General features: G+C 39.4%; 1 protein-coding gene across 1 annotated transcript; it reads right to left on the bottom strand.

Annotated features, from left to right (window-relative positions):
• Nucleotides 1–5,220: 5,220 nt before the first annotated feature.
• Nucleotides 5,221–24,548, bottom strand: LOC126974523 (mitogen-activated protein kinase kinase kinase 4). The gene is made up of 11 exons (XM_050822033.1): nt 24,137–24,548; nt 23,319–23,400; nt 21,946–22,047; nt 20,167–20,278; nt 18,300–18,484; nt 16,115–16,282; nt 15,099–15,264; nt 13,757–13,879; nt 12,129–12,229; nt 11,004–11,183; nt 5,221–9,121 (listed from the first exon to the last, which is right to left on the bottom strand). Exons 1-11 carry the CDS (start codon nt 24,376–24,378, stop codon nt 9,062–9,064), a joined length of 1,521 nt encoding a protein of 506 aa, XP_050677990.1. The 5' UTR covers nt 24,379–24,548; the 3' UTR covers nt 5,221–9,061.
• Between the last annotated feature and the right edge of the window lie 419 nt (nt 24,549–24,967).

The raw sequence follows: 24,967 nt of genomic DNA, 5'->3' as shown, positions 1-24,967 counted from the left end.
TGACCTATAGTTGGGCGTTGGGTACTTGGCGGCTCTTCTGAGAGCATTCTTGGCTCTAATGAGGTTCATGACATCAAGCGGGAGCTTATGGCTGTTAACCTTAACCACCCGCTCGTTGTCATGGAGAGCGGACTGCACTGTTTGAGTAAGTGCTTTTACCGTGATGTCAATCTTATCCGTACTATCGAAATAGTTGGACGAGATTGCATACGGTGAATTGTGGGCATCAAAAGTTGATGCAAGAGATTCCCTATAACCCTCCCAGTTGGTGAGGGTTTTAGGGTGTGTGGTGGTAGGGGCGGGGGCATGGGGCCCGAGCTTGAGGGAGACTGTACGATGGTCGGAGCCCAGGTCATCGAGTGGTTCGATCGCCCTTAAATTAAGAGCGACACCCTTGACCAAGGCGATGTCTAAAATATCGGGAGAGTGTGCTACGTTGTCCGGGTAGTGTGTTGGAGAGGTGGGACTTAGGACGTCTAAATCCATAGACCTAATTAGACGGCGGAGCTTGATGCCATTCCCGTTTGTGGATAGGCACTTCCAGTCAGCGTGTTTGGAGTTGAAATCTCCAAACAAGATGACCGAGTCACCTAGTGAGAGGAGAGTCTCAAGGTCGCTCTGGAGAGGGATCTTGAGAGTAGGGAGGTAGATTGAGGCTATGATCAGAGACGGATGACCTGACATGCCCAACTGACAGACGGTTGCTTCCATGTTGGTAAGCACTGGAGTAGCGATTTGCGAGCAATGAAGGGATTTCTTGTAGTAAATGGCTGTGCCTCCGCCACGACGGTCGTCGGCTCTGCCATTGTGTACAAGAGAGTAGGAAGGGATCGATAATCCCTTTGAAGCGTCGGGTTTAAGGAATGTTTCTTGGATAAGCAATAGGTCGATGTCCTTATTGCGAACAAATTCCTTAATCTCTGGGAGGTTGGTGCGCAGGCCGCGCGTATTGAATGAGACAAGTGATAAGCCCTGAGGCTTCACTCGCCCCATGTTCGGTGATGAAGCGTTACGCGATTGGGACATTAGTACAAAGAATTCACCAGGTCTTGGTGCTCTATCATTGCAATAAGGCGCTCAGCAGGAGACCTAGCTGATTTAAATTTGTTGGCGAGAATGTTGAATTCTTTAATATCGAATTCTCCATTCTTCAAGAAACTCAGGGGGTTTTGCACTCCTGAGTCTGGTTGGGTAGGTGTTGCCCATCTGCGGCCACTCGGGGTGACTTGCACAGGGCGGGAATTGACATTGGATGTCTGGGAGACCGGGGCTGCTTGTCTCCAAGAAGTGGAGAGTAAAGGCCCGGTTGTCCTCTTCCTCAGTTGAGGGAAGTTCGTGCCAGTGGCCGGAGGTGGTCCTGGTTTTGAAGACTGCTTCTTAGCAGGCTTCGATGTTGAAGGACGAGGGGCGCGGGGACATCCGCGGTAGTTCGCGGGATGTCCTTCCTGCCCACAAAGGACGCAAGCGGGAGGAGTCTCCGCATCGCGAGTGCGTTTGCACTCCTTGGTTGTATGCGGCTCTAGGCACTTGACGCACCTAGGCGGGGCTGAGCAGTTTGCAGCTGCGTGGCCATAAAGCTGGCAGCGATGGCACTGCCCTGGAAAGCCCCGTCTGTGTGGAGCTTCAACACGGATGTTTGAGAGCCCACATACGATGAGCTCTCTCTTGAAGATTTCCCTCGACTCGGGGACATTGGTGAGGATAACCAGGGCCAGTGGGTATTTCCTGCCGGATCGGCTGTACATTTTGTGTACAGCCTCGGCCTTGAACCCTTGCTTGGTCAAGTCCTCTAGGATGACCTCACTGGGGAGCTCATATGGGACGCCACGTAGAATGGCTTTCACTTTGCGCTCTTCCGGGAGCGCATAGGTGTGGTAAGCAACACTCTTATGAGTGAGGAGGCGAGTGAGGACTCGGAAGTCCTCCGTAGTCGGGACGACTACGCGGATGGCTTCACCCGTGTTTGTGGCTCGGGTGTATTGCACCTTTTTGTCGGCGCAGAGCTGTGCAACATAAGTCCACTTTGCCTTGTCTCGTATGAAGATAGGCGGTGGGGGCTTATTTGCAGGGAGGACAGGCGTGCAGCGCGTGGCTGGCTTCATAGAAGAGGTGACAGAGACCTCGGGCAAGCTAATGTCGAGAGACATTAGAGGGACAGGGGTTACCGCGGAGAGTACGTTATCCGACGTGGTGGCTGAGCGCTTGGACTGGCGCTTCTTCCTGGATTGAACCAGTTTGAAAGGTTCTCCAGAGGGACAACGGGAGGTGTTGACAACGGAGCCAGTGACGGTTCCGTTATCAGAGTCCTCAGAGGAGGACTGGACTGGCCGCTTTCGGCCGCAGGAGGCGGAGTCGGAGAACTCCATGTCCTCGGAAGTATGATTGTGAGCGGAGGGCTCATCGGGGGACGCGGGAGAGTCAGCAAGGGGCTGACTTGGAGTGTTGATCACGGAGGTGACGGTATCGACCAGCGACTGGTCGAATTGGGTATTTGCGGCTTTAACCAAAGCCGCAATCTGGACTGCGAGGGCGCTGCGATGGTCCGCTGATGGAGCCATACTGATGAAGCCTCCCCGCCGGGGGCAGGGAGCAACGGGGGTTGGAAGAGGCGCGGCTATCCCTACTGGTTATAGCCGCGAACCGTCACCCTTGGGAAAGCCCAACTGCAATGGGATCGGGTCGTCCGGTTTCTCTCTCGGCCTGAGAAACGCACCGGGTCAACGTTAGCCGAGTTAGTTGTCACCGTTAGGTATCCTTCAGCTCAACCGCGATGGCACGCAACTCACTTACTACAATAAAAATTGCTGTAATCAAGCTGCGGGCCGGAACGAATTCGACGTAACCAGTCGAACTTGGCGTAGTATACCTCGTACCACACGTAGCGGAGCTGCGTAGCGTAGCACTGGGCGTAGCGTGGCGGCGTAGCGGAGCGTGAGCACAGGCGCGTGAAGTAGTCTGCTCGGCGCGGGGGCCGAGACAAGAATGCGATAGACAACCGAGTTGCTTTAAGTTTAATTACTTCGAAGTATGTTTTCGTACCCAAATCGCTGAGTGACACTCGCCTGACACGGTATCTCCTTTACTTAGATTAAGGATTGGTCTCCGCTGCGCTCCATCAAGATACCGCAGGCGTAGTCGCAAAGTGCGGCGACTAATATATCGCCCAAGCGAAACTAAAATGCCGAGTTGCGTAGTTATTTGTAGAAATAAAACTACAAGAAGTAAGAAAGACATAGGACACTGAGATCACATACCATCAGTAAGTATTTTGTATTTCAATGTAAAATAACACGAAGCATACAAAAGTTACAAAATTTGAAAGATGCCATTAAGTGTCAAGATGTCACGCACACAAGCATCTTTACAAATAGCAAATGCACACAACAATATAAAGATGCCGTAATAAAAAAGCTATTGTTCGTTCGTCCTTAATCTATTCTCTCGTTGCTCCTTTACTTATTTTTATAAAATGTCTATAAATTAAAGCAAGATCTAGACTGTAGAACTTTCTTGCAAACTGATATTGTCTGTAGGACCTTGACTCGGGTATAGCCAAACAACGGCTGGTCAATTTGAGAAGAAGATGTTATACCACGATCGACTGCATCAATTATTTACGCACCTCCATCGACTTGGTTGGAATGGTTTAGTTGTGTTCAATTCACGAAAAGTACAAAACTCGAGTGAACAGTCTTATCGATCGATACAAACATTGTGTGTATACACAATGAATATGTAATAAATAGTACAAGTACAGAAATCCCACTCCGCCAAAAAATTTAAAGAAATAGGGCTATTGCGGCCATCCAATAAGATGTATTTAAAATCCCACAGCGCTATTCAACTAATTTATTATTCACCTAGTAGTTGCCTCTCTTTCTAAATCGTGTTTCTTACCGCTTCTAACGACATTAGGGTTGTCTTTGACTAAATTGTACCTACCTAGTTTAAGGTCATCTTATTAATGCTGTTCAGTTTTTTCTATAAATAGGTATGTAAACGTAATTTTAAATCAATATTCTTTCGCAGTCAAACCTACATTAGTTCCAGATAGTAATGTATACGTTGGAAGACCACGACATAGTCAACATTCACTTTTCCTTCAAAAAGCAGGCACTTAAAACTCTCTTAATACTGCGTGACTCTAACCTCTTCTGACGGCATTATGGTTTTCTTCTTTACCTTAAACTGTACCTACAACCTAGTAAATGTTCATCTTATAAAAATAGCTCAGTATTTCTATAATATAAACAGATATGTACCTAATCGTATTTTAAATCAATTTTCGTTCGATGTTAAACTAAATTACTTGCAGATAGTAATGTATGCGTTGGAAGACCACGACAAAGTCAAACCTACTTAGTATATAGGAGATAAATAAGTAGCTATCATGAATGGTAATTTTATTATACATATTACTTTAAATTAGATTGTTTCAGCGTCTTAGGGAAGCTTATAAAATTAAAATGAGGATCGCAATGACCTTTAACCTTTTTAATTTTTATGTTTCTCCATTTTTAAAAGATCCATTGGACAAGTGAAGTAAAGCTCGCGCGTGCGTCCCCTGCTCGCTCGTGAGTCCCTACTGGCTGGCCTACTCTGTAGAGGCCGCCGCACGTACTTACGATTTCGATACCGAAACGGGGAATGAGACAGGCCTGGTATACGCAAGAACTTAACTTCACTTTTAGAGATGTTTTACAATAATTTAAGTATTGAGATCGATAGGTTAAGAATAATATTTATTATATTTGATATGGCAGTGAAGAAGTGGCACCAAATGAAACTTCGAAGTTTAAAATTGACTAAGTATATTAACATACATTTCATACAAAAATATTCAGCTAATAACGATTACATAGATCATTTATACGTCTAGATAGACTATGACAGCTGTGAAAACGTTGAAAAAAATATACTTTAGAATATCTATTTTGATCAATTCACGCACACTAACACAAAGTGTCATACAAATCGCGAGTGTAAGACGTAGCTTGTCACGCACAATAAACAAATATTTCTGGCGTGTTTTTATCGGTTGTCTAACAGCAAGAGACTCTATCTAGAGTCTAGACGTATAAATTATCTAATAACGATTAAAATTAACAACTTAATAGATTAAAAATGCAATAAACATCTACAATACTTATTTATATGTATAAATTGTAGCCATGTGGCTACAATACAGAAAAAGCATCGACGCGCGACTCGAATAATATAATTCCTTAAAAATAACATTTTTAAGGAATTATATTATTCGAGTCCCGCGTCTTTCATAAATTTTGTTTTCAAATTAAATTTGTGTTATAATATAACAATGTCAAAGACAACGCGCATACGCAGATAGTGTAGTGTTGTAAACTAGCTACAAATGTAAAAGTTAGGCGTAGTTTAGTTATTTTTTGGCACTGTCTATAAAAATAATAGAAATGTAAAGAAAAAATCAATTTTCGTCTCATATTGTGTAGATGTATAATTATTTTTTGTAAAAATCTAAGCTTTACATAAACCGTCAAGAAATGGTTTCGATTATGCGCTATTTTGGCGATTTCTTGGGATAGCGGCCTAAGTTGTATTTTCAATTCGTATAACGTTTGAGATGCGCCACGTAGCAATACAATAATAATTAAGTGAATAACATCATATAGTTTGTAAAAACAATATAAATTTAGTCATAGTAGGACGATAAATGATTGCCAAAGTTTATCCAAATATTAATTTCATCTCACAATCATTAAAGTGAGATCATAATATAGCTGCATGCATTTAGATCTGTTTTTTGTTAATTTCAAGTATTAATTTACTACAGAATTGAAGAAAACCTTTTAAGTCTTTTACTAGGTGACAGTACTCACGACCGTCATGTTCACGAAGCATCCTTACACAAACAATGACTTCAAATGCTAAAGGTTGATGCATCCAATATACGATAATTTATATTAATACAGTTAATTTTTTATTACTTTTTATGAAATCATTTATATTATTTAAACTCGACTCATTTAATTGGATGCAGCACCTCACAAACCAAAATATTGTAAAATACTCTATTTGATTGAAAAGAGTGGACGTTGAGTTTCTTGTATGTTCTTTTCACTAGCTCAACTTTTTACAAACATATGGTATTCAGTAATTTGAAAGAAATACTTAGAGTGACGATTCAAAAGTACTTAGTTTAAGCCTACAAAAATGGAAGTAGTGAATGACAATCTCGTGGTTTTTACGTTTAACAAACCAAACCTAATAATAACAATCTAATACAAATAATTTTACATAATGTTAAAACGACAGTTTGAGATACTTAACCATTATATTGACTCGCAAGACAGCTGCACTTCTTCATCATCAAAAATCAGCCTTATATATTTCTGATAACATTATGATATATACAGGTTGTTATCGTTAAGTGTGACCATGCGAATATTATGTAACTATTACAGATTAAAAAAAAAGCATGGATACAAAGTACACATGTCTGAAGTTAAACTTGCATTGTGTATGAACCTCTAAACTGCATATGAAGTCCTGGTACATGACTTGCTAGGATGACACATGATTTTAACCGCTATGAAAGACATTACTATCACCGTTACCAATATTTATGTTCTCCTGGTGTCTATGTAGTAATACGTCGTGCGCATGACGTTAGAATATATTAGGGTATACTCACGTTATACATAAGACAATCTCTTCTACAACTATGATTGCCTGGTACCAAAACACTGTATAATGCTTCCTTTCTCATTATTACGTTAAATTTTATGAATTTATCTGTCTGTCTCTTTTTCGTCTCGCTTTTTCGTTTCATCGACTTTCAAATCGCAACGAAGCTAAAGAAGTTTTAACTTCAACATGATGGGAAATTCCAAACTGGCTTAACAATTAAATAAGAATATTTTACAAAAAGTATTTGCGAACAACATTATGTTATCTCTTACCTCCGAGTGTCTATCTGACTCGCACTTGACTACTATATATAATTTTAAGTAGAAAAATCATAATAATTTAATACAATTCCATTGAGTTAAACTCATATCTTTGATACAAATAAAATATAATACGTATTCTTAATTTAAATATACACGATATTCTTAACATAATTTATTTATTTCTTTAAAATAACTAGAATAAAATACGTATTTTTATAGATAATAATCAGGTACTATCATAATTATTATATCAAAGAGATTACAGTAAGATTCACTGGGATTTTTTTACATAATTGTTGATGGCTTCCAATAATGGCACTATCCAAATACCAATAGCTATAACACATTAAACACAGCTTAAAATCGAAGGCCAGTGATCGCTCTACTTTGAACTACAGCTGTAAACTGTGAAAAAAAAATCATCAAGTATAGTGTAGCTGGATCGATATAGCTGGTGAACAATAGAGGGCGCTTATAACAATATTAACAATCTTAGATAAAGAATTGGTCTCCGCTGCGCTCCAACTAGATACCGCAGGCGCGGCAACTAATACTACGCCCAAGTGGGCGTACTCGAGCCAGTCTCGAACAATGTGAGACGTTGCGTGCCACAACTTCTGTTAAACTTAGCTAATAAGTGAAACTAAAATACCGGGTCACGTAGCAAAACTTTGTAAAAATAATACTACAAGATATAAGAAATACACTGGGATCACATATCATCAGTAAGTATTTTGTATTGTATTAATTACATTGAAGTAAAATAACACGAAGCGTATTTTTACAAAATCTTATAGTTGCCGTAGTAAAAAAGCTCTTAGTAGTGCGGTATCTAGGTGGAGCGCAGCGGTGCCCAACCCTTAATCTAAGTTAACACGATTGTTCTTAAAAGTCACAGAAAATTATATCACAACGCACACGAACGCATTTTTATATCGAACTATTATTTTATTATTTAATCGTTTTGGGAGATACCGCGCATTAAGTAGAATATCACACATGTGACTGAATTTTTTTTTCCGATTTCGAATTTGTTCGTGATCTTCCCTCGATGTCAAATCATACTTAAATCTCTTTGTTACAAATGCATAAAATATATGAATATAAAGTTTATACCTACTTACTAATATATTATAATATTATACTACTATATAAACACACATATATAAATTGAGGCCATGAGAGCCAGAGTGGCCTAACTGTCATTTTTTCAATACTGATTTTATTTGATAAAACTGCTCTAAAAGGTAAGTCATAGCGCCAAAGTGGCCTAAAATTTAGTTCAACATTTTTTTCATAGATGGCATTACAATTAATCTTAACCTTTCAGAAATTTAAAAAGTTTGGTAGCGCTGTAGTGGACTAAGTGAGTTAGGCCATTTTAGCACTATGGCAATACCAATTGCATTGACATTAGTTTGACGTTAGGCCAAACTGTCAAAATTTGCCGCGTTTCTTGGATTGTTTTGATTGTTGATCGAAGGTGTTTTCTTGCTATGAATGATACTTAAAATGGAAAGACAAATTATTTGTACGCACCTTTTTCTTTTTAAGTGCGTATTTAAATTCTGACTTGTAACAACTGACCTGTACAAACTTCACTGGACAGGCTGTCGCTGTCACATGTTTGACAGCAATTTTTTTGTGCCTATTTGAAGCGCCACTCGCGAGCGCCCAGAGAAATAATTTTGAGGTATAATACAAATGGCTGCGAAGGAATGTACAATACTCTGAAGTATTTTTACATTTTGAATTAATTTCGTTCGTTTTCCGTGTTATTTATACGCCAGGAATCAACGTGATAAAGTAGACATTTTTTTTGTAAATAGTATCCCACCATCTATCGATGTATGCTGAGGTTGTCATCACTAGATTTAGTACCGCAGACTCTCGCTACATGGCCAACAGCGCCAAAATGGCGAATATAATAAAAATATCAAACAGGCACAAAAGCACTTTGACAGCCGCCAGTCCAGTGGTATATAGTACAGGTCAGTGCGTGTAACGAATAGAACAATGTCAATTGTCGGTGTACAATCGCTTGATATATTCAGACGAATGGCAGATTTCGGTTTCCAAATGAGTTCAGGCAGATGATATCTACCAAGTAGTCAGTGTGGTAGAACAGAAGGTTAACTCTTCGCCTGGATCATGAACCCGGGTTCACATTTGCAGTCATCGTCAGACTTCACCTGGAAGTAATTTAACGTAATGTAGTCATTTCATTTTCTCTTACTCGTAGTTTTTCATCAAAAAAAATTTTTCTTGAAATAAATATTTGACAGAAAAATGTTGTAAACAAAACACTCTATAACCAATTAAAACAATTGGTAGCTCTCGAAATAATTACTATAGATATTTAAAAAGTAACTATTGGGTTTTTCGTCACTATTATGATGAGATATTTCATCATTATCATCATCATCATCAGCCGGAAGACGTCCACTGCTGAACAAAGGCCTCTCCCAAAGATTTCCACGACGATCGGTACTGCGCTGGCTTCATCTCTCATCCTGACGAGATATTTAAATGCATACAAAATTTTAAGTTTTCTGTCTCTATTGTCTCACTTTTTCGTTTCATCGAGTTTCAAATCACAACGATTCTAAAGAAAAAACAATAATCATCAAACCCGGCACTATAATAATGATCGTTGATGTCGCAGTAGGTTTTTTGACTTGACTGTCACCACGGAGGCCCTGTGTATAATAAGATCACAAACCATAAGGTGACCCGTATGCTCGTTTGTCCTCGTAGAGCTACTTAGCAGTAAATATAAAACAAATATAAAAATTTCAGTAATTAAAATTTGAATTTTTTAATGTCATTGATGACTTCTTGTGCTACAAATGTTTAAGTACAAGCTATTCTGATGTGATATTAGGAATAATTTAATTTTAACCGACTTCAAAAAGGAGGAGGTTCTACAATTCGATCGGTTTTTTGGTATGTACGCTGTATGTATGATTACGCTGAGATTCATGATCCGATTTACATGATTCTTATCTAGTTTTATGAGGAAAATTTTACATAGTTTGGCCCAGTAGTTTTGATTTTATGAATATTTTTGTTTACGTGGATGATATAATTATAGTTTGTGTGCGGCTTTTTTTTGCCAAGCCAAATGTAACAGCAGATACCTTTGAGCGGGATCGCTTTGTCTAGAACAACTAACCCAAGCAGGCAGGCACTGACTTAAACCCTATCTATAGGTAGAATTTTATTCATATTAAAGTTATCAGGTTTGCATAAGACGTTAAATCTTTAGTAAGTTATCCTACACTTTTCAGTCTTTGAAGTTAGGCTTTTAGGGTTAGTTAGACGTTAAGTTAGTTCTTTAGGCGCGTTATGAATAAATGATGAGAGTGCAATTTAAACTTTCATACATTTTCACTGTAACACAAAAGTAACAGGTTCAAGTTGGTTCCTAAAATTTTCTGACGTTTTCGTCATTCGTTATTTTTTTTCGGTTTTTTCGTCCATTATTAGGACAGACAAAGGGATCAATCCCATACAGCCGTATTCATTATTTAATAAATAATTGCCAAAGCCATCTTAGCAATAATTCAAATACAAAATTATTCTTCCTAGAAACGGACGAGGAATAAATCATTTTAATGATTTTTGCTTTGTTAGGCCACAGAAGCATAACTTCTTGCGTGCATACACACTTTTATTTAAGATAAGGGCAAAGGATCGTATTGCGTGTATTAATAAATGCCACCATTACATTTCAAGCTCTACCAGTGGGGCTCTCCTTTGCACAGGATGCCGGATTATAGGTACTACAACGGCGCTTATTTCTGCCGTGAAGCAGTAATGTGTAAACATTACTGTGTTTCGGTCTAAAGGACGCCGTAGCTAGTGAAATTACTGGGCAAATGAGACTTAACATCTTATGCCTCGAGGTGACGAGCGCAATTGTAGTGTCGCTCGAATTTTTGGGTTTTTCAACAATCCTGAGTGGCACTGCATTGTAACGGGCAAGGCGTATCAATTAACATAAGCTCCTCGTCTCGTCCCTTATTTTCATTAAAAAATAAAGTTGTACAGTAGTGTTGAGTGTGCGCTCACCATGAGGAAGTGATGCAGCGCCAGCGCGTCAGCGGCGGGTCGGTCGTGCGGGTCGTGCGTGAGACACGCGCCGCAGAACTCGCGGCCCTCCGGCGACAGAGAGTGGGGCACGTGGGGCCTCCCGCCCATCCCCACCACGAACATGATCTGGTAGTTGCTGTCGTACTCCGGGAACGGCCGCTGCGACACGCAGTAAGAATATACATATCGACATAATACTATTTATAATATTATTATTACAAAAATTTATATTCTTTATTGCTTTTTATGAGGGTAGTAGTCATCTTCCCCCACGGTGACTAGCCGGCTTGGGGTGCTTATCTTCAGTGTTGGTTTGTATAAGGATTTAGTTTTAATGCCATTTAGGAGATGGGTAATGAAATTAAAGCAGTTTCCGGTAGTCCATGGACTAGAACAGCTGAAAAAAGGAGTCTGTGGAGGCAGTTGAAGGAGGCCTATGTCTATTATAGACAAACAGACAAAACCCATAATAATTCAACTAATTAAAAAAAATGTATATATATATAATTTATGAAGGAAAATACTGTCAAATTTACATAATAATAATGCATGTAAAATTTGATTAAGTATTTTACCTGAATAAAGGCTATTTTATTTTATTTTATTTCTTTTTATGAAGTCATATATATTATTTAAACACGATTCATATATTGGATGCAGCTTACAAACTAATTTGTTATGTATATTACAGCCATTGTAAGAATAGTCTATTAGATTGAAGAGTGGCCGTTAACTTTCTTGTATGTTCTTCTCACGACCTCGACTTTCGCTTGCTCGACTCGTTGCGCTTTGTTTTTAATGGCTCTTAGAACCAAGAGCAGTAAATAATACACACGGTAAAACATTCTGTCTGGTGTTTTTGTCTAGGGATACCTAGATGTTGGCAGTTTTTTAACAGCTGTCAAAAAACTGGACACGGTAGCATAGGACCACAGAAATGCTTGCCGTGTGCGCTTGTGCACTGGAGCGTAATATTAATTATTCTATCTTTGGCTCTAAAGATTTGAATTATTGAAGTCAACAACACGGGTGTTTTCGTAAACGAAAATCGAGAAGAGAGTGCGGAGCTGGGTCACTGAACTCCAGATATTTGTATGTGGTTACCTTGCCGGAAGCCATCTCGGTGACGACGCAGCCCAGCGACCAGATGTCGGCGGCGCGCCCGTGACCCGAAGACTTCATGAACACCTCGGGCGCCATGTACGCTGCGGGGAAAGCGACACATCGACTTTGTAATATATTTAATATATTGAGAAACTTCACACAATTGTCTTGATATATTAATCGGAGCAGAGTAATAAAATCGGAGCAATATCAGATCGGGGTGTAACCTCTCCAAAGTAATTGTCGCGTAATTCCACTCACCGATCAGCAGGCAACCCATCACTGAACACAAAAGGCAGTACAGACTCCACATTTCAATCTCAATTGGTTGACCCTCTACACTTAAAACCATCCAATGAACAGTTAGTATTTTAAATAATATAAATAAAATAATTTTTATTGGACTAAAACGCGAAGAAACTACAAAACGTTGAGTTACATAACTATTACACAAATAAAATTTGAAAACTAAATTTTAAGAACGTTGCGGGCCTCGAACCCCTCGACCTCTCGCGTTCCGTGCGAGCGATCATTCAACTGAGCCAACCGTTCGAGTGACGTATCGTTGATCGAATCTTGTATGCTTTGTTCAACTCTCAGGTTGAGGCTACATCAAAAGGATCAGTTGCATAACCTGCTCAACCCCAATATTTACATATTAGGAAGCTAAATTGTCACCTGGTGGTCAGTCGAGTCACGAAGCAGCAACGAGAGGATTACCTTTTAAGTGTATGTGCTTATTTTTAAAGGTACCGATATCATATCATCTTAAGTACAGAGTGGTCTATCGGAATTGAAGATGTAAGATTCTGTCGTCAATTTGCCTCAATGCTCATCTTCCATGATGGGTGGGCTTCCTTCAAGCAAAGGGTCAGATAAGAGAGCCACCTCGCGAACTTATAATCATTATTGTAATTATGAATTATTGTTAACTTAACCCTAAGATGTCACGCCGTTTAATAGCTGCAAGTAAGCTGCAGTAGCGGTAAGAGTGTATACTCTTACCCATGCAGCAAAAAATACACACCATACTCGTATGAGTATGGTATGTATTTTTTTATGGAATAGGAGGACAAACGAGCTTACGGGTCAACTGATGTGACCGCCGCTCCCATATTTTTGCAACACAGGAAAAGCAACAGCAACAAAGAAATTACAGGAGCGGTGCCGGCCTTTTGAAGGTACCCATATCGTATCGCCCCGGAAACACCGCACAAGGAAGCTCATTCCTCAGCTTTGTAGTACATGGAAGAAAGCTCCTTGAAAACAGTTTTCTGTCTGAACTGTACTTCAATCATAGAGCTCTGACACCGCGGGATGGTCGGCGGTGTTTTTCCGTTGTCGTCAAGAGTCGAGTTGGAGGCGAAAAGAGCGCACTGATGGTCGGCTTTCTCTTTTGCCGTATGGGCCAGGGTTTCATTCCTCATGTGCAACGGCGGCATGGACGGCTGGTTGAAGTTACCAAGAGCAGCTTTCGACAACGACCAGAACTTGCGTGTTCCGGTCGGGTGACTGGAAAGCTGCTCGCCAATTTTGACGAAGTGCTTCTATTACGCACGGGCGATTTGCTGCTTAAAAAAGTAGTTATTGGTACCGACGTTGGGTGCACAGGTGGCAGGTGGTAGTACCTTGCGTGCCCACGAAGCCCTGCAGCTCTCCGGGCGCGGTGGTGTTAGCGCGAATCTTGACGGCGCACCCAAAGTCACCCAGTTTGAGGCAGTGTCCGTCGTTGGTGAGGAAGATGTTGCCACCTGTGGACCGTTCAACAAATACTTTCATAGATATATATTTCATCACTAGCGTGGTTATAAAAGCCATTTATTTTCTCAAAATTGATTCCTTTAGTAATGTTTTTGGTGTCATTTCTAATATACCAGATACTAATACCGCTTCGGAAACAAATGGCGCTCTGAGAGAGAAGAAGCGGCGCAAAAAACTCTCCCACCATTATTATTTTTGCGCTCTTTTTAATAAAATATACAATATTGTACTGTCTACTCCCAGGCTATTCGAGCACTTAGATATTCAGCTGTGGAGTAGTAGGATATATGACAGAGACATTTTTTAATAAATTATTTAAATTTATTTACTTATAGATAATGCCTGAAAAGTGGCTTTATTATAAATAAATAAAGTGTATACATTTACTCTTAAAGCTATTATGTATCTTATGAAGCCTACTAGAACTAGTTACGAGCAATCTCCTATTTTAGTGTTATTATAACGAAAATCTTTATTAAGATCAAAAAGGTTTGTGAAAGTATAAAATATTTTCCTAAATGTACTGATAATGAACAGTTATAATATTTATTTCTTTGAATTTTTCTTTGAGAGACTGTCTATAACCAAGCTGATATACAGCAAGAATAGCTTCTCTTGAAAAAACAATACATCGATGTCAGCAGCATGACCCTATAGTGAAATACCGTACTTAATGATGCTGTCAAAATAACAGATGAACACTAATTACGTTTCTTATGGAGCCTGCTAGAATTGGTTACAAGATATCCCTTATTTTTTGTGTTATTATACTTTTGCTCGTAATAGTGATTATTACGGGCAAGAGTATAATAAGCTGCCTCTGGATTTAGAGCTCACTGCACATTCTGGTTACCAGTGGGAGGCTCCATTGCACAGGAGCTAGATTATGGGCACTACAACGGCGCCTATTTCTGCCGTGAAGCAGTAACGTGTAAATTTTACTGTGTTTCGGTCTGAAGGGCATCGTAGCTAGTGAATTTACTTAGCAAATGAGACTTAACATCTTAACTTAATGTCTCAAGGTGACGAGCGCAACTGTAGTGCCGCTCAGAATTTTTGGGCTTTTCACTGCGGCACTGCATGTATCAATTACCATCAGCTGAACATCTTGCTCGTCTCGTCCGGTAATTCTATAAAAAAAATGAGTCCAGAGCGCGGCTCATAAACAGGTTTCCAGTAGGTCTGTGTGCCCGTGGTCGTGCGACTCACTCTTGACGTCGCGGTGCGCGATGGATCTCCCGTGCAGCTCCCGCAGCGCCGCCACCAGCTGCTTGGTGTAGCGCCGCGTGGTGTGCTCGGCCAGGGCCCCGCTCGTCAGCACCAGCGCCTCCAGCGACCCCTCCACACACAGCTCCATGAAGATCAACATCTCCTCCTGCCGCGACACGGGTCACGTTACAGACATTAGAAGGAAAACAAAGACATAACATAAAAAATAAAATATATAAACCTAAGATTGATAAACAAGCAAAAAACAAAAAGACTGAAACATTTGTATTATATACGATTCAAAAAAATGGTCCCAACTCAGCATGTTGCCGGTTTGAAAACCAACGCTGGTCTTCCGTTGGGCCATTTTGTGACGTCAAAAAAAATATTTTGATATAAAATAAAAGCAAAACTTTTTACTAGTAGGAAACTAAAAGTAACGTGGTATAAAAACTAAATCTTATAAACTTACATAAGGTTACCTAGTTTAAAATTAATTTCTTAAGTGTTTCGATCTGATTATAATTAATACATTACATTATATATACCCACCACCCTCACACCTACAACAGTACCTTAGTTTTGGTGAAATAAATGGACTGAAACTGACTCATTTATTTCATGTAAATATATATATTTTTAAGTGGATCTCTTTTGCCAGTAATTCTTTTCGGAAAAAGATATTGGCCACTTTGAATTCATAAGCAAACTATGTTTTAGTTTAGTTTTAGAGCCCGTGGCCGATCTTCTACCAGATGGACAGACCAAATAAAAGACTCCAGGTCCCCGAGGTTTAGCTCCGTCGTCAGGGCCGCGATGGACAGAAATCGATGGAAACAAATAGTTCACTCCAAGTGTGGACCACTTATTGATATACACGACCTTCAATCAGGAGAGAACGACTAAAGAGAGAGGACTTATAATGATTCGAGATATCTTATACCATATTGTATCACTAGGGAAACAGTGCGAAGTAAGTAGTCTCCACACTCGTGTAAAGTACATGGAGTGCTCACCCTATGCAGTTCACAGCCGTAGTATCGCACCAGGTGAGGATGCACCACCCCCTGTAGCACGGCCAGTTCGTTGGCAGCCCGCTGCAGCGCGCGCCGATCTCCCGCGCCTATGTTGAGCTCCTTCATGGCCAGCACCTGCCCGCTCTCGGTGTTCACCACCGTGTACACCTGTTTCAATCGGAACAAATACATCGTTATTCACCTCACATCACCAGTTAAACAGTAACACGAACTTCAAAGGAGACGCGAGAATGTCTTATTACGCGATTTAGGCAGGTTTGGATAGTAAGCAATTTTTTTCAGAAATTACGAAACTACTCCACGATTTCCCATCAAAGCCGATGATTCACATAACCTACCCGAATTACCCATTTCATGTACTTAGTACCATTTTAATAAGATGAATAGCCCAAAATAAGGGTGGAATACTATGCCACATGTGTGACTAAATCTGACGTACATTTATGTGAACTCCAGAAGAAATATCTAGCTAACTATTTGTTTGAAGAAAAAACGGTTACAATTAACTATGCAAATACTAACAACAAAAACCTAATAAATCACTTACTGAACATCAAAAATTACCACCCATTCTAAAAAGTATGCCTCAGACCTGAGAAGTTACAATGTAATAATATCGTACAAATAACATTATTATTTAAAAGCCTGAGGGACGGCCGCTCCATTCCCAATCTGTGTAATCATTAAGAAAGTCTTTTAAGTTACTAACAATTTTTAACAATTCTTTTGAAATTTAGCAACATATTTATTGTGCGTTTTCTAGGATCATTTTGTAAAAGCATAGACATCGCCCGACAAAGACTTTTTACAATTCCGTTGATTAGAGTATACATTCAAAATAAAACTTAGATAATATTGATGTAACACTAAATATTTTTTCTTCTTTATATAGTGTCTATGCTCTTTGTTGTAATTTTTTACTGTGGCAAGGTATAGTGCAGATAGATTCCTGTAGATAATAGAGAGATAGCTATGGACAACAGACGCTTTGGTATCTGATTGGCTAATCGAATTCCAATTGACTACTACTAAAATTACCTTTATGTTGTCTATCGTATTTTGAATTAAGTTCGTTACGAAAGACAGCTTATTATGTCGATTTATAAGGAGTACAAATAGAGTAATTTAAAAATTTTGGACAACAATCCTTAACATCTTGAAATGAAATGAAATTTATTTAATGCGTCGAATATAGTATACATTATAGATATTAAATTTATTGTAGTGTCTTGTATTCGGCTAATTTAAATTAGCATGCAAAATGTTTACTTAAAATTTTAGAAATCCTAACCTAACCTTACCTCAATATATTCTTGATAATGTTTGCTAGAAACTGTCATAATCATAATGTTAACACCAGGAACAGACATACACTTATAATGCCTACTACTCGACTAAATCGAGTTAGTAAGTCTTTTTTGGGGCGATGTATATGCTTTTACAAGAAGATCCCAGAAAATGTTCAAAACACTTTTTTTTTGTTGTTATTACGTTATTCAAAAGAATTGTTGTGTGGTAAAGGTAACTATAACATAAATGACTTTCTTAATGATACCACAGATTGGGAATGGAGAGACCGCCCTCAGGCTATGAAATAATAACATTAATTGTACAATAGTACTTTGTTAACATATTTTTTATTGGGCCCATTCTTCTCAGGTCTGAGGCATTCGTTTTGGAATGGGTAGTAATTTTTGACTTTCAATAAGTGATGTCACATCCTATTTTGAATAAAAATATTTAAATTTGAATCTAAGTTTTAAACATTCTTTCGAGTCTTTACTGTAACATCTAAGTAGAGTTAAATAGTATTCAAAATGACATTAGTCTCTAATCACAGTCTACTTACATAACATAGCCCCACTTACACTACTACAGGCCGATAGGCGGCCATTATGAGAATTGTCATCCTCTGTGACAGATTAGTTTGAGTCTCAATAAAATATTTTAAAAAATGCTGTCGTGCGTTGTGAAAAAGTGTTAAAACTATACTATATAAGTATTTGTGGCCATATAGAATTATTTAAGGGAGAAAAAATTGTATAACTAGTATCCCCCGTAACCGCACACACACTAGCATAACGGTGCTTTACCTGGTAATATCACGGCGCGGAGTCCTTCTTTTTTTACTTGTGCGTGTGGGTAAGAGGTTGTTTTACAATACCTTGCCGAAGGTGCCGGCGCCGATCTTGAGCCCGCGCTGCCACTTGAAGGTGAGTTGCCGCAACTTGGGCTCGTAGCTACGAACGGCCGCCGGCAACACGCGGCCGACACACCCCCTGGCCCGCAATTGAGCGTCGCGCGCTGCGTCCGTCGCGCCTATTGCCTCCAGCACGCGATTGTTGTTCTCTGAACATGGATATTTTATCAAAAGATTGTGACACACAAATAAAATTTGAAAACAAAATTTTATGTACGATGCGGGACACGAACCCATGACCTCTCGCGTTTCGTGCGAGTTCTCTTCCAACTTCGAGCGTTGTGAAGCCACAACCTGAGAGTTGAACAAATAGTACCAGATTTAATGACGATACGTCACTCGAACGGTTCGCTCAGTTGGAAGAGGACTAGCACGGAAGAGGAGAGGTCGTGGATTCAAGTCCCGCATCGTTCATAAATTTATGTTTTCAAATTTTATTTGTGTATTAATCCTAGAAATGCGGGTTATCACACAGAAAACATAACAAATCGTTAAGATGATGACAATTACACACTCCAACCAATATAACTTAAGTATAGGTAGTTCCGATAGTTGCTCCCTAAAATATTACCTAACAATCAATGTGGTACTACGAGTACGATAAAATATCTTTGTAAGAATTGAACTTACTAATAACAGAACCAATTGTAGGCTAATTTATTTGTACGGTGCGCTGGTTGCCGTACAGATTTTATGTTTGGTTCATAAATTAAACTAGACTTAAGAACAATTAGTTTATTGAACTTAGTCTAAATGGTTGAAATGGTAAATGGTTTTGAGCACACGCGAACCGATTGATGCTCGAACGTGAACTGGGAGAAAATGCGGAAACACGGCACGCCCAGCGTAACCGCTGACAGGGCGCAAGTGATGTGCGATGTTCCACTCGTAAAATATTTTTTTTATGACATGAAGGGACAAGAGAAGCAGGACGTTCAACTGATGGTAATTATTACGCCCTGCCCATTACAATGCAATGCCATACTCAGGATAAATTCTTACTCGCACTTCAATTGCGCTATCATCTTAAGACATAAGATGTTAAGTCTCGTTTACCCAGTAAATTTACTAGCTACGGCGCCCTTCTGACCGAAACACTATAATGCTTACACATTACTGTTTCACGGTAGAAATAGGCACCGTTGTGGTACCCATAATCTAGCCGGCATCCTGTGCAAAGGAGCCACCCACTGGTTAATTTGATTTGAATTATAAATATAACAATTATCACCGGGGGATCCGTAGCTACTACGTAAACCGATTTTTGTTAGGAGCTGATCTAATTCCTAGCCCTCAGACAAGTTTGAAGCGATAAAAGCATAAATCAATCATATTTCGTTAGTTATTATATATTTTATTTTATGAAATGCTCACATAATGCCTCTATTTATTTACGGTATGTCTGGATTGATACATCTACTATACTCAATAACTCTTGTGTTTATAAGTATTAATTTACTTTTTTTTTCTTTTTTTGACTTACTTGACTTAGTTTTTAACATTTGAGTATTTTTGTTGCGTCACTTTGCATATATTGTAATTGAAATGATTTGTAAAACAATAACATAAAATGTAAATCTTGACTTAAAAGAGTGGCGATGAGTTTCTTGCTACTTCTTCTCATTAGCCCTTTACAAAGTAGCGGTAAATTCAATAAGAAACAATATTTTTATTTTTATTTTGACATTCATAAGTGTCATTTCCGTGACCTACATGAATAAAGTGTTTTTGAATTTGAATATAGTTATGTTAAGAAAATGATCACCCTTTTATAATACAATACCAAGCGTTATAATATGGTTCTTCTACGTGTGTGTGTGTGTGTGTGTACCTCGCATTCTCTGCGTGTGGACGAGCAGTGGGTCGGCCTCGGGTTCAATGTGTGAAGTGATCGACTCGGCTCCCGTGCCATTACTCGATGCGCTACAGTTCGACAGTGGACTCTGAAAGTACAATAAAATATATAAAAACCAGTGTTTGCATAAGACCACACGATCGAAGTGAAAACTTCATCAAAGTGACGCTTAGTATAAGAAAACTACATTTTTGCTATATTATATATTTAAAAAATACTATTGAAACTATATAAAATATATAAATAATAATTGTGAATAAATTATTATTGTGCAACAAATTTAAAAGTTTTGACTCATAAATAAAGAAATGATTGAGGATATCGAAACGACAATATTCCCAAGTACCGCAACACATCTCCGAGTCCTCTGGTATTGCTGTCCATGGTTTCCGTGTCTTTCATTTTCCATCTTTCGAGGCAAAATATTTCTTGCCTCGCACAGTCACTTTATGAAATCAATTTAAGGCTGCGGTTTTTCCGAACACATACCACTTTCAAGATAAGAGCATACTCCCACCTTCGAGACCGGCAACGCATCTCTTGACACCTGTTGTTGCAGATGTCCATGGGAGGTCGCCTCACCTCTCCCCGTCCCGCGAGCCACTTGCCCGTATGCCCCCTCTTATATTTAAAAAAAACCGGAGAATATTTTTTTTATGGAATAGGAGGACAAACGAGCGTACGGGTCACCTGGTGTTAAGTGATCACCGCCGCCTACATTCTCTTGCAACACCAGAGGAATCACAAGAGCGATGCTGGCGTTTAAGGAAGGTGTACGCGCTTTTTTTGAAGGTACCCATGTCGTATCGTCCCGGAAACACCGCACAAGGAAGCTCATTCCACAGCTTCGTAGTACGAGGAAGAAAGCTCCTTTGTCATGTCATTGTTTATATACGTCGATCATAAAATGCTCGCAGAATACCTTTATTTATTTATGGTGGTGTGTGGATGATGCAGCTACTGTACTCAATAACTTTTGTATTAATTAACATTTACTTTTTTGACTTACTCGTGTAAGACATTGACTATTTGACGTTTGAGTATGTTTGTTGCATCATTTTACATATTATATTGTAATTGAAATGATTTGTAAATCGATGGAAATATAAATCTTGATATAAAAGAGTGGCAATGAGTTTCTTGCTACTTCTTCTCATTAGCTCAACCCTTTACGAAGTAGCGGTAGATTCAATAAGAAAAATATTTTTAAACATTTATAAGTATCATTTCCGTGACCTACATGAATAAAGTGATTTTGATTTGATATATCTTATTAACCTTTTTTCCCATTTATTATCTTTTTATATCTACTTTAGCAAAGTGTTGAATTGTGGTGTCATGTCATTATGTGATTCCTAACTGTCATATCTCCATTCCCTGGTTTTTACTCCATTTGTAAATATATTAGGAAAAATAAGATTAAGCTTTAAGTAACTCCTAACACTAACATACGATTTTTTTATAATGCTGTATATAATTTTTTAAGTTATTTTACTATCACTTGTGTATTTGTTTTAGAATTTAAAATTAAATTATAAGACTGTTGTATTTATATAAACACTCATCATTACCTTTAAAATTGGAATGCTTTTCAACACCGTACCATAATTCATTACTTATTAGACACTGGCTCAATTGTGGTGACCTTTCCACAAAAGTCACAATTTAAAAAATAGAACAGACCCTGTCTTTGACTCATTTGAGTAGATGCGTGTTTGAAATGAGTGCTCATATCGTGCCATGTGAGAGGGTTACCTGGAGGCGGTGCCTTTGGCGGTGCGGCGCGGTCGGCGAGGGAGTTGCGAGCCGGGAGCCGATCACATGGGAGATACATCCATCCATTTGCGTCTTCAACTCCTATTATTGAACACAATTACCAAAATTATAAGTGTCACTATTGTATCTAAATATTATAAAGCTATATATAGGATCGGTCAGAAGTATGGTGATATATCTATACCGCTATAAGTAATATAAAGATATAGACAGGGTTAATGGTAATTCGATGCATTCCCGTTAAGTGATAGGGGAATCTATTTGCGATATCAAAAATTTACTTAATAAAGTATCAACTTAAATGGCAGTTTTCTTCTGGTTTATAAAAACGTTTATTAAACACTGGTTATTTATCCAAATTAAAACAAAAATAGGTCTACAAAAATAAAAAACAATGAAAAAAAAACTGATCCCAGTGTGCTGACTTGTAGTGCCGGACGTCAAGGGTGTCGAATGTAATGCGACTCGGCGGTACAGTATATGATATACTAGTAGGGTTTTTTTTTAAAAGGAGGACAAACAAGCGTCCGCCATCCACATTCTCTCAACATCAGAAGAATCGCAGGAGCGTTGCCGGCCTTTAAGGAAGGTGTACAAGCTTTTTTTGAAGGTACCCATGTCGAATCGTCCCGGAAACACCGCACAGGGAAGCTCATACCACAGCTTTATAGTACGTGGAAGAAAGCTCCTTAAAAACCGCACCGTGGAGGACCGCCACACATCCAGATGGTGGGGTTGATATCCTAACTTGTGACGTGTAGTGCGAAGGTGGAATTCGGTGGCAGGAATCAGGTGAAACAGGTCTTCGGAACATTCCCCGTGATAAATGCGGTAGAAGACAGACAATGAAGCGACGTCTCTACTCAACGCCTAGTGATCCAGGCGTTCACAGAGCACTGGGTCCCTAACAACTCCAGCTACTCTGCACTGGGCTGCGCCAGACCAGAGATGACAGGAAATCCCCACATGTGGGCGGACCTGCGCTTTGTAGTGCGCTACAATGTGGGCCGGCTTGAAGTATTGCCGTACTCTATTTATAATGCCCAGGTTACTCGAAGCCAATTTGGCTTTGCTCTCCAGATGAGCGCGGAATTGGCAATCGCTCGAGATTTCGAGACCCAGTATTCCGATACTAGGCGAGGCTGTAAGAGAAGTGTTGTCTAAGAGCGTTGACACGACAAATGAAACTTTTATTCATTCAATTCCCCATTTGTATTCGAGTCCAGATCACGTCCACCAATATATTCAACATTAAGTCAGCAATGCCCGGAAAATGCAACAAGTCAAGACCAAGACAAGAGACATACTTCTTTAACGATGTATAACTTTTAAAAGACGACTCAATCACTTACCTCAAAGTCCTCGTCGCTCAGATATTTTGTGTTGTACGGATCGCATGCCAACATGAGGAAATCTAAGCCTTGACTGGCCCATCTGTAAGTAATTTAGAATATTATTATTATTTTAAATTTAATGTAACATAAGTTATACAATCTTAGAGTCCGTACTTACTACTTATTGACAATTTATGGAATGCGGTAATTAACAGGCTATTGATAGAAGTGAAGGAAAATAAGTGCAAAGAGTAAGCTGACAAGACCTGGAGTTGACTGAATAGCATTCCCAACGTAAAAAAATTGTTGGTGAGAAAATATCGTCTTTATGTCATTGATAGGTAATAGTTATTTATGCAACTTTTGTGTAATAAGGGGTGTTAAAACATGAATGTATGGCACGAGGCGAAGCCGAGTGTGATAATAGTATCACATGAGTGGTTTAATACCTCATTATCAACAATTGCATCCAAGACTTTATCTACATCCATAATATGAATCCTCCAAACGAGTGTTGTAATGTTGTACTAAACTTCATTACAACACTCGTTTGGATAATGAAATGGTTATTAGGACATTGGGTGTTTTAATGTTGGCAATAAGCTTACTGTTTTAGAATCTTTAATAGAGGATTTAGAGCATGGGTGTAGATAAAAAATCTGACTTTGTTAGGATTAGGTAGTATAAGGCTGTTACTTATCTGTAAGAAGCAAACGCCAGGTCTGGTCAGCCTTTCCACATTTTTCCCAGTTCCCGTTCACATAATCATATAATCATTTTATTATTTCTTCAATAATCCGTACATCATCAACATATAAATTAGATGGTATTGTAACCTGGGTCGCACCCCCCGGCCGCGGTCGCAGTGCTCCACCGCGAAGGTCATCCAGCAGCGCGCGAACTCGATGATGGACCTCGCCACCCGCCCTGCCCACTGCGCCTCCTGCTCGCCGACCTCCTCCGGGGCCTCGCACTGCGTCTCTGTTGAACCCGAACCGGAATCCGACAATAACCATTCCAAGGCCTCGCCCTGCGTCCCTGTTGAACCCGAACCGGAATCCAAAAATAACCATTCCATGTTGTTTTGTGCCTAAAAATAAGATCAAAAATCATCAACTCTCAGCGCGGATGATGTACGGAGTAATTTTGAAATTACCCGACCCGATTAAATTGTTAGATGTCAATGGCAAACTTCCGGTGAAACGAAATTATATCTTATGGTAGTTTAACACAGGGATGTAAATCCAATATGTTGTCACCCACCCGGTGGCTACGGAAGGCGTGGTCATCCAACACGGCCGGCTCCTCCTCCCCAACGCTGTCCGCCCGCAGCAGCCGCACTCGCCTCCCCCCTGACACGCCGCGCGTGGCCGCCGCACAGGGGATACGGGCCGACTCTGCCACCATGCGATGCAGCTCCCGGTGAATCTATGTAATTAAATTCACAATTATTAACACCATGCAGATGCCTTAATACATTAAATATTGTATCTACTAGATATAACATTTTTACACTGAATTTGATAATATTTAACAAAAATAATGAATTTGGCTTTATGATTGATTACATTACAAAACTACATTAAAGTAACTAGAACAGATTAACTTAAAATCTGATTTTTTTCGGCAGGAACTCGTGTGATAGGATCTTCGATTAAATATGCAAT

The sequence above is a fragment of the Leptidea sinapis genome, chromosome 32 (genome assembly GCF_905404315.1).
Source record: "Leptidea sinapis chromosome 32, ilLepSina1.1, whole genome shotgun sequence".
NCBI classification, from domain to species: Eukaryota; Metazoa; Arthropoda; class Insecta; order Lepidoptera; family Pieridae; genus Leptidea; species Leptidea sinapis.
Note: the sequence above shows the minus strand (reverse complement) of the source record. Positions and strands in the feature narration are given on the sequence as shown.

Excerpts from the sequence above, each read along its gene's own strand:
- LOC126974523 (XM_050822033.1), bottom strand. The coding sequence starts at position 24,378 with ATGGAATGGTTATTTTTGGATTCCGGTTCGGGTTCAACAGGGACGCAG. Across the intron at positions 22,048-23,318 it reads TGAGCGACGAGGACTTTGAG|GAGTTGAAGACGCAAATGGA; the intron begins GTAAGTGATTGA and ends GTTCAATAATAG. Across the intron at positions 13,880-15,098 it reads CGCGCACCGCGACGTCAAGA|GTGGCAACATCTTCCTCACC; the intron begins GTGAGTCGCACG and ends AACGGTCCACAG.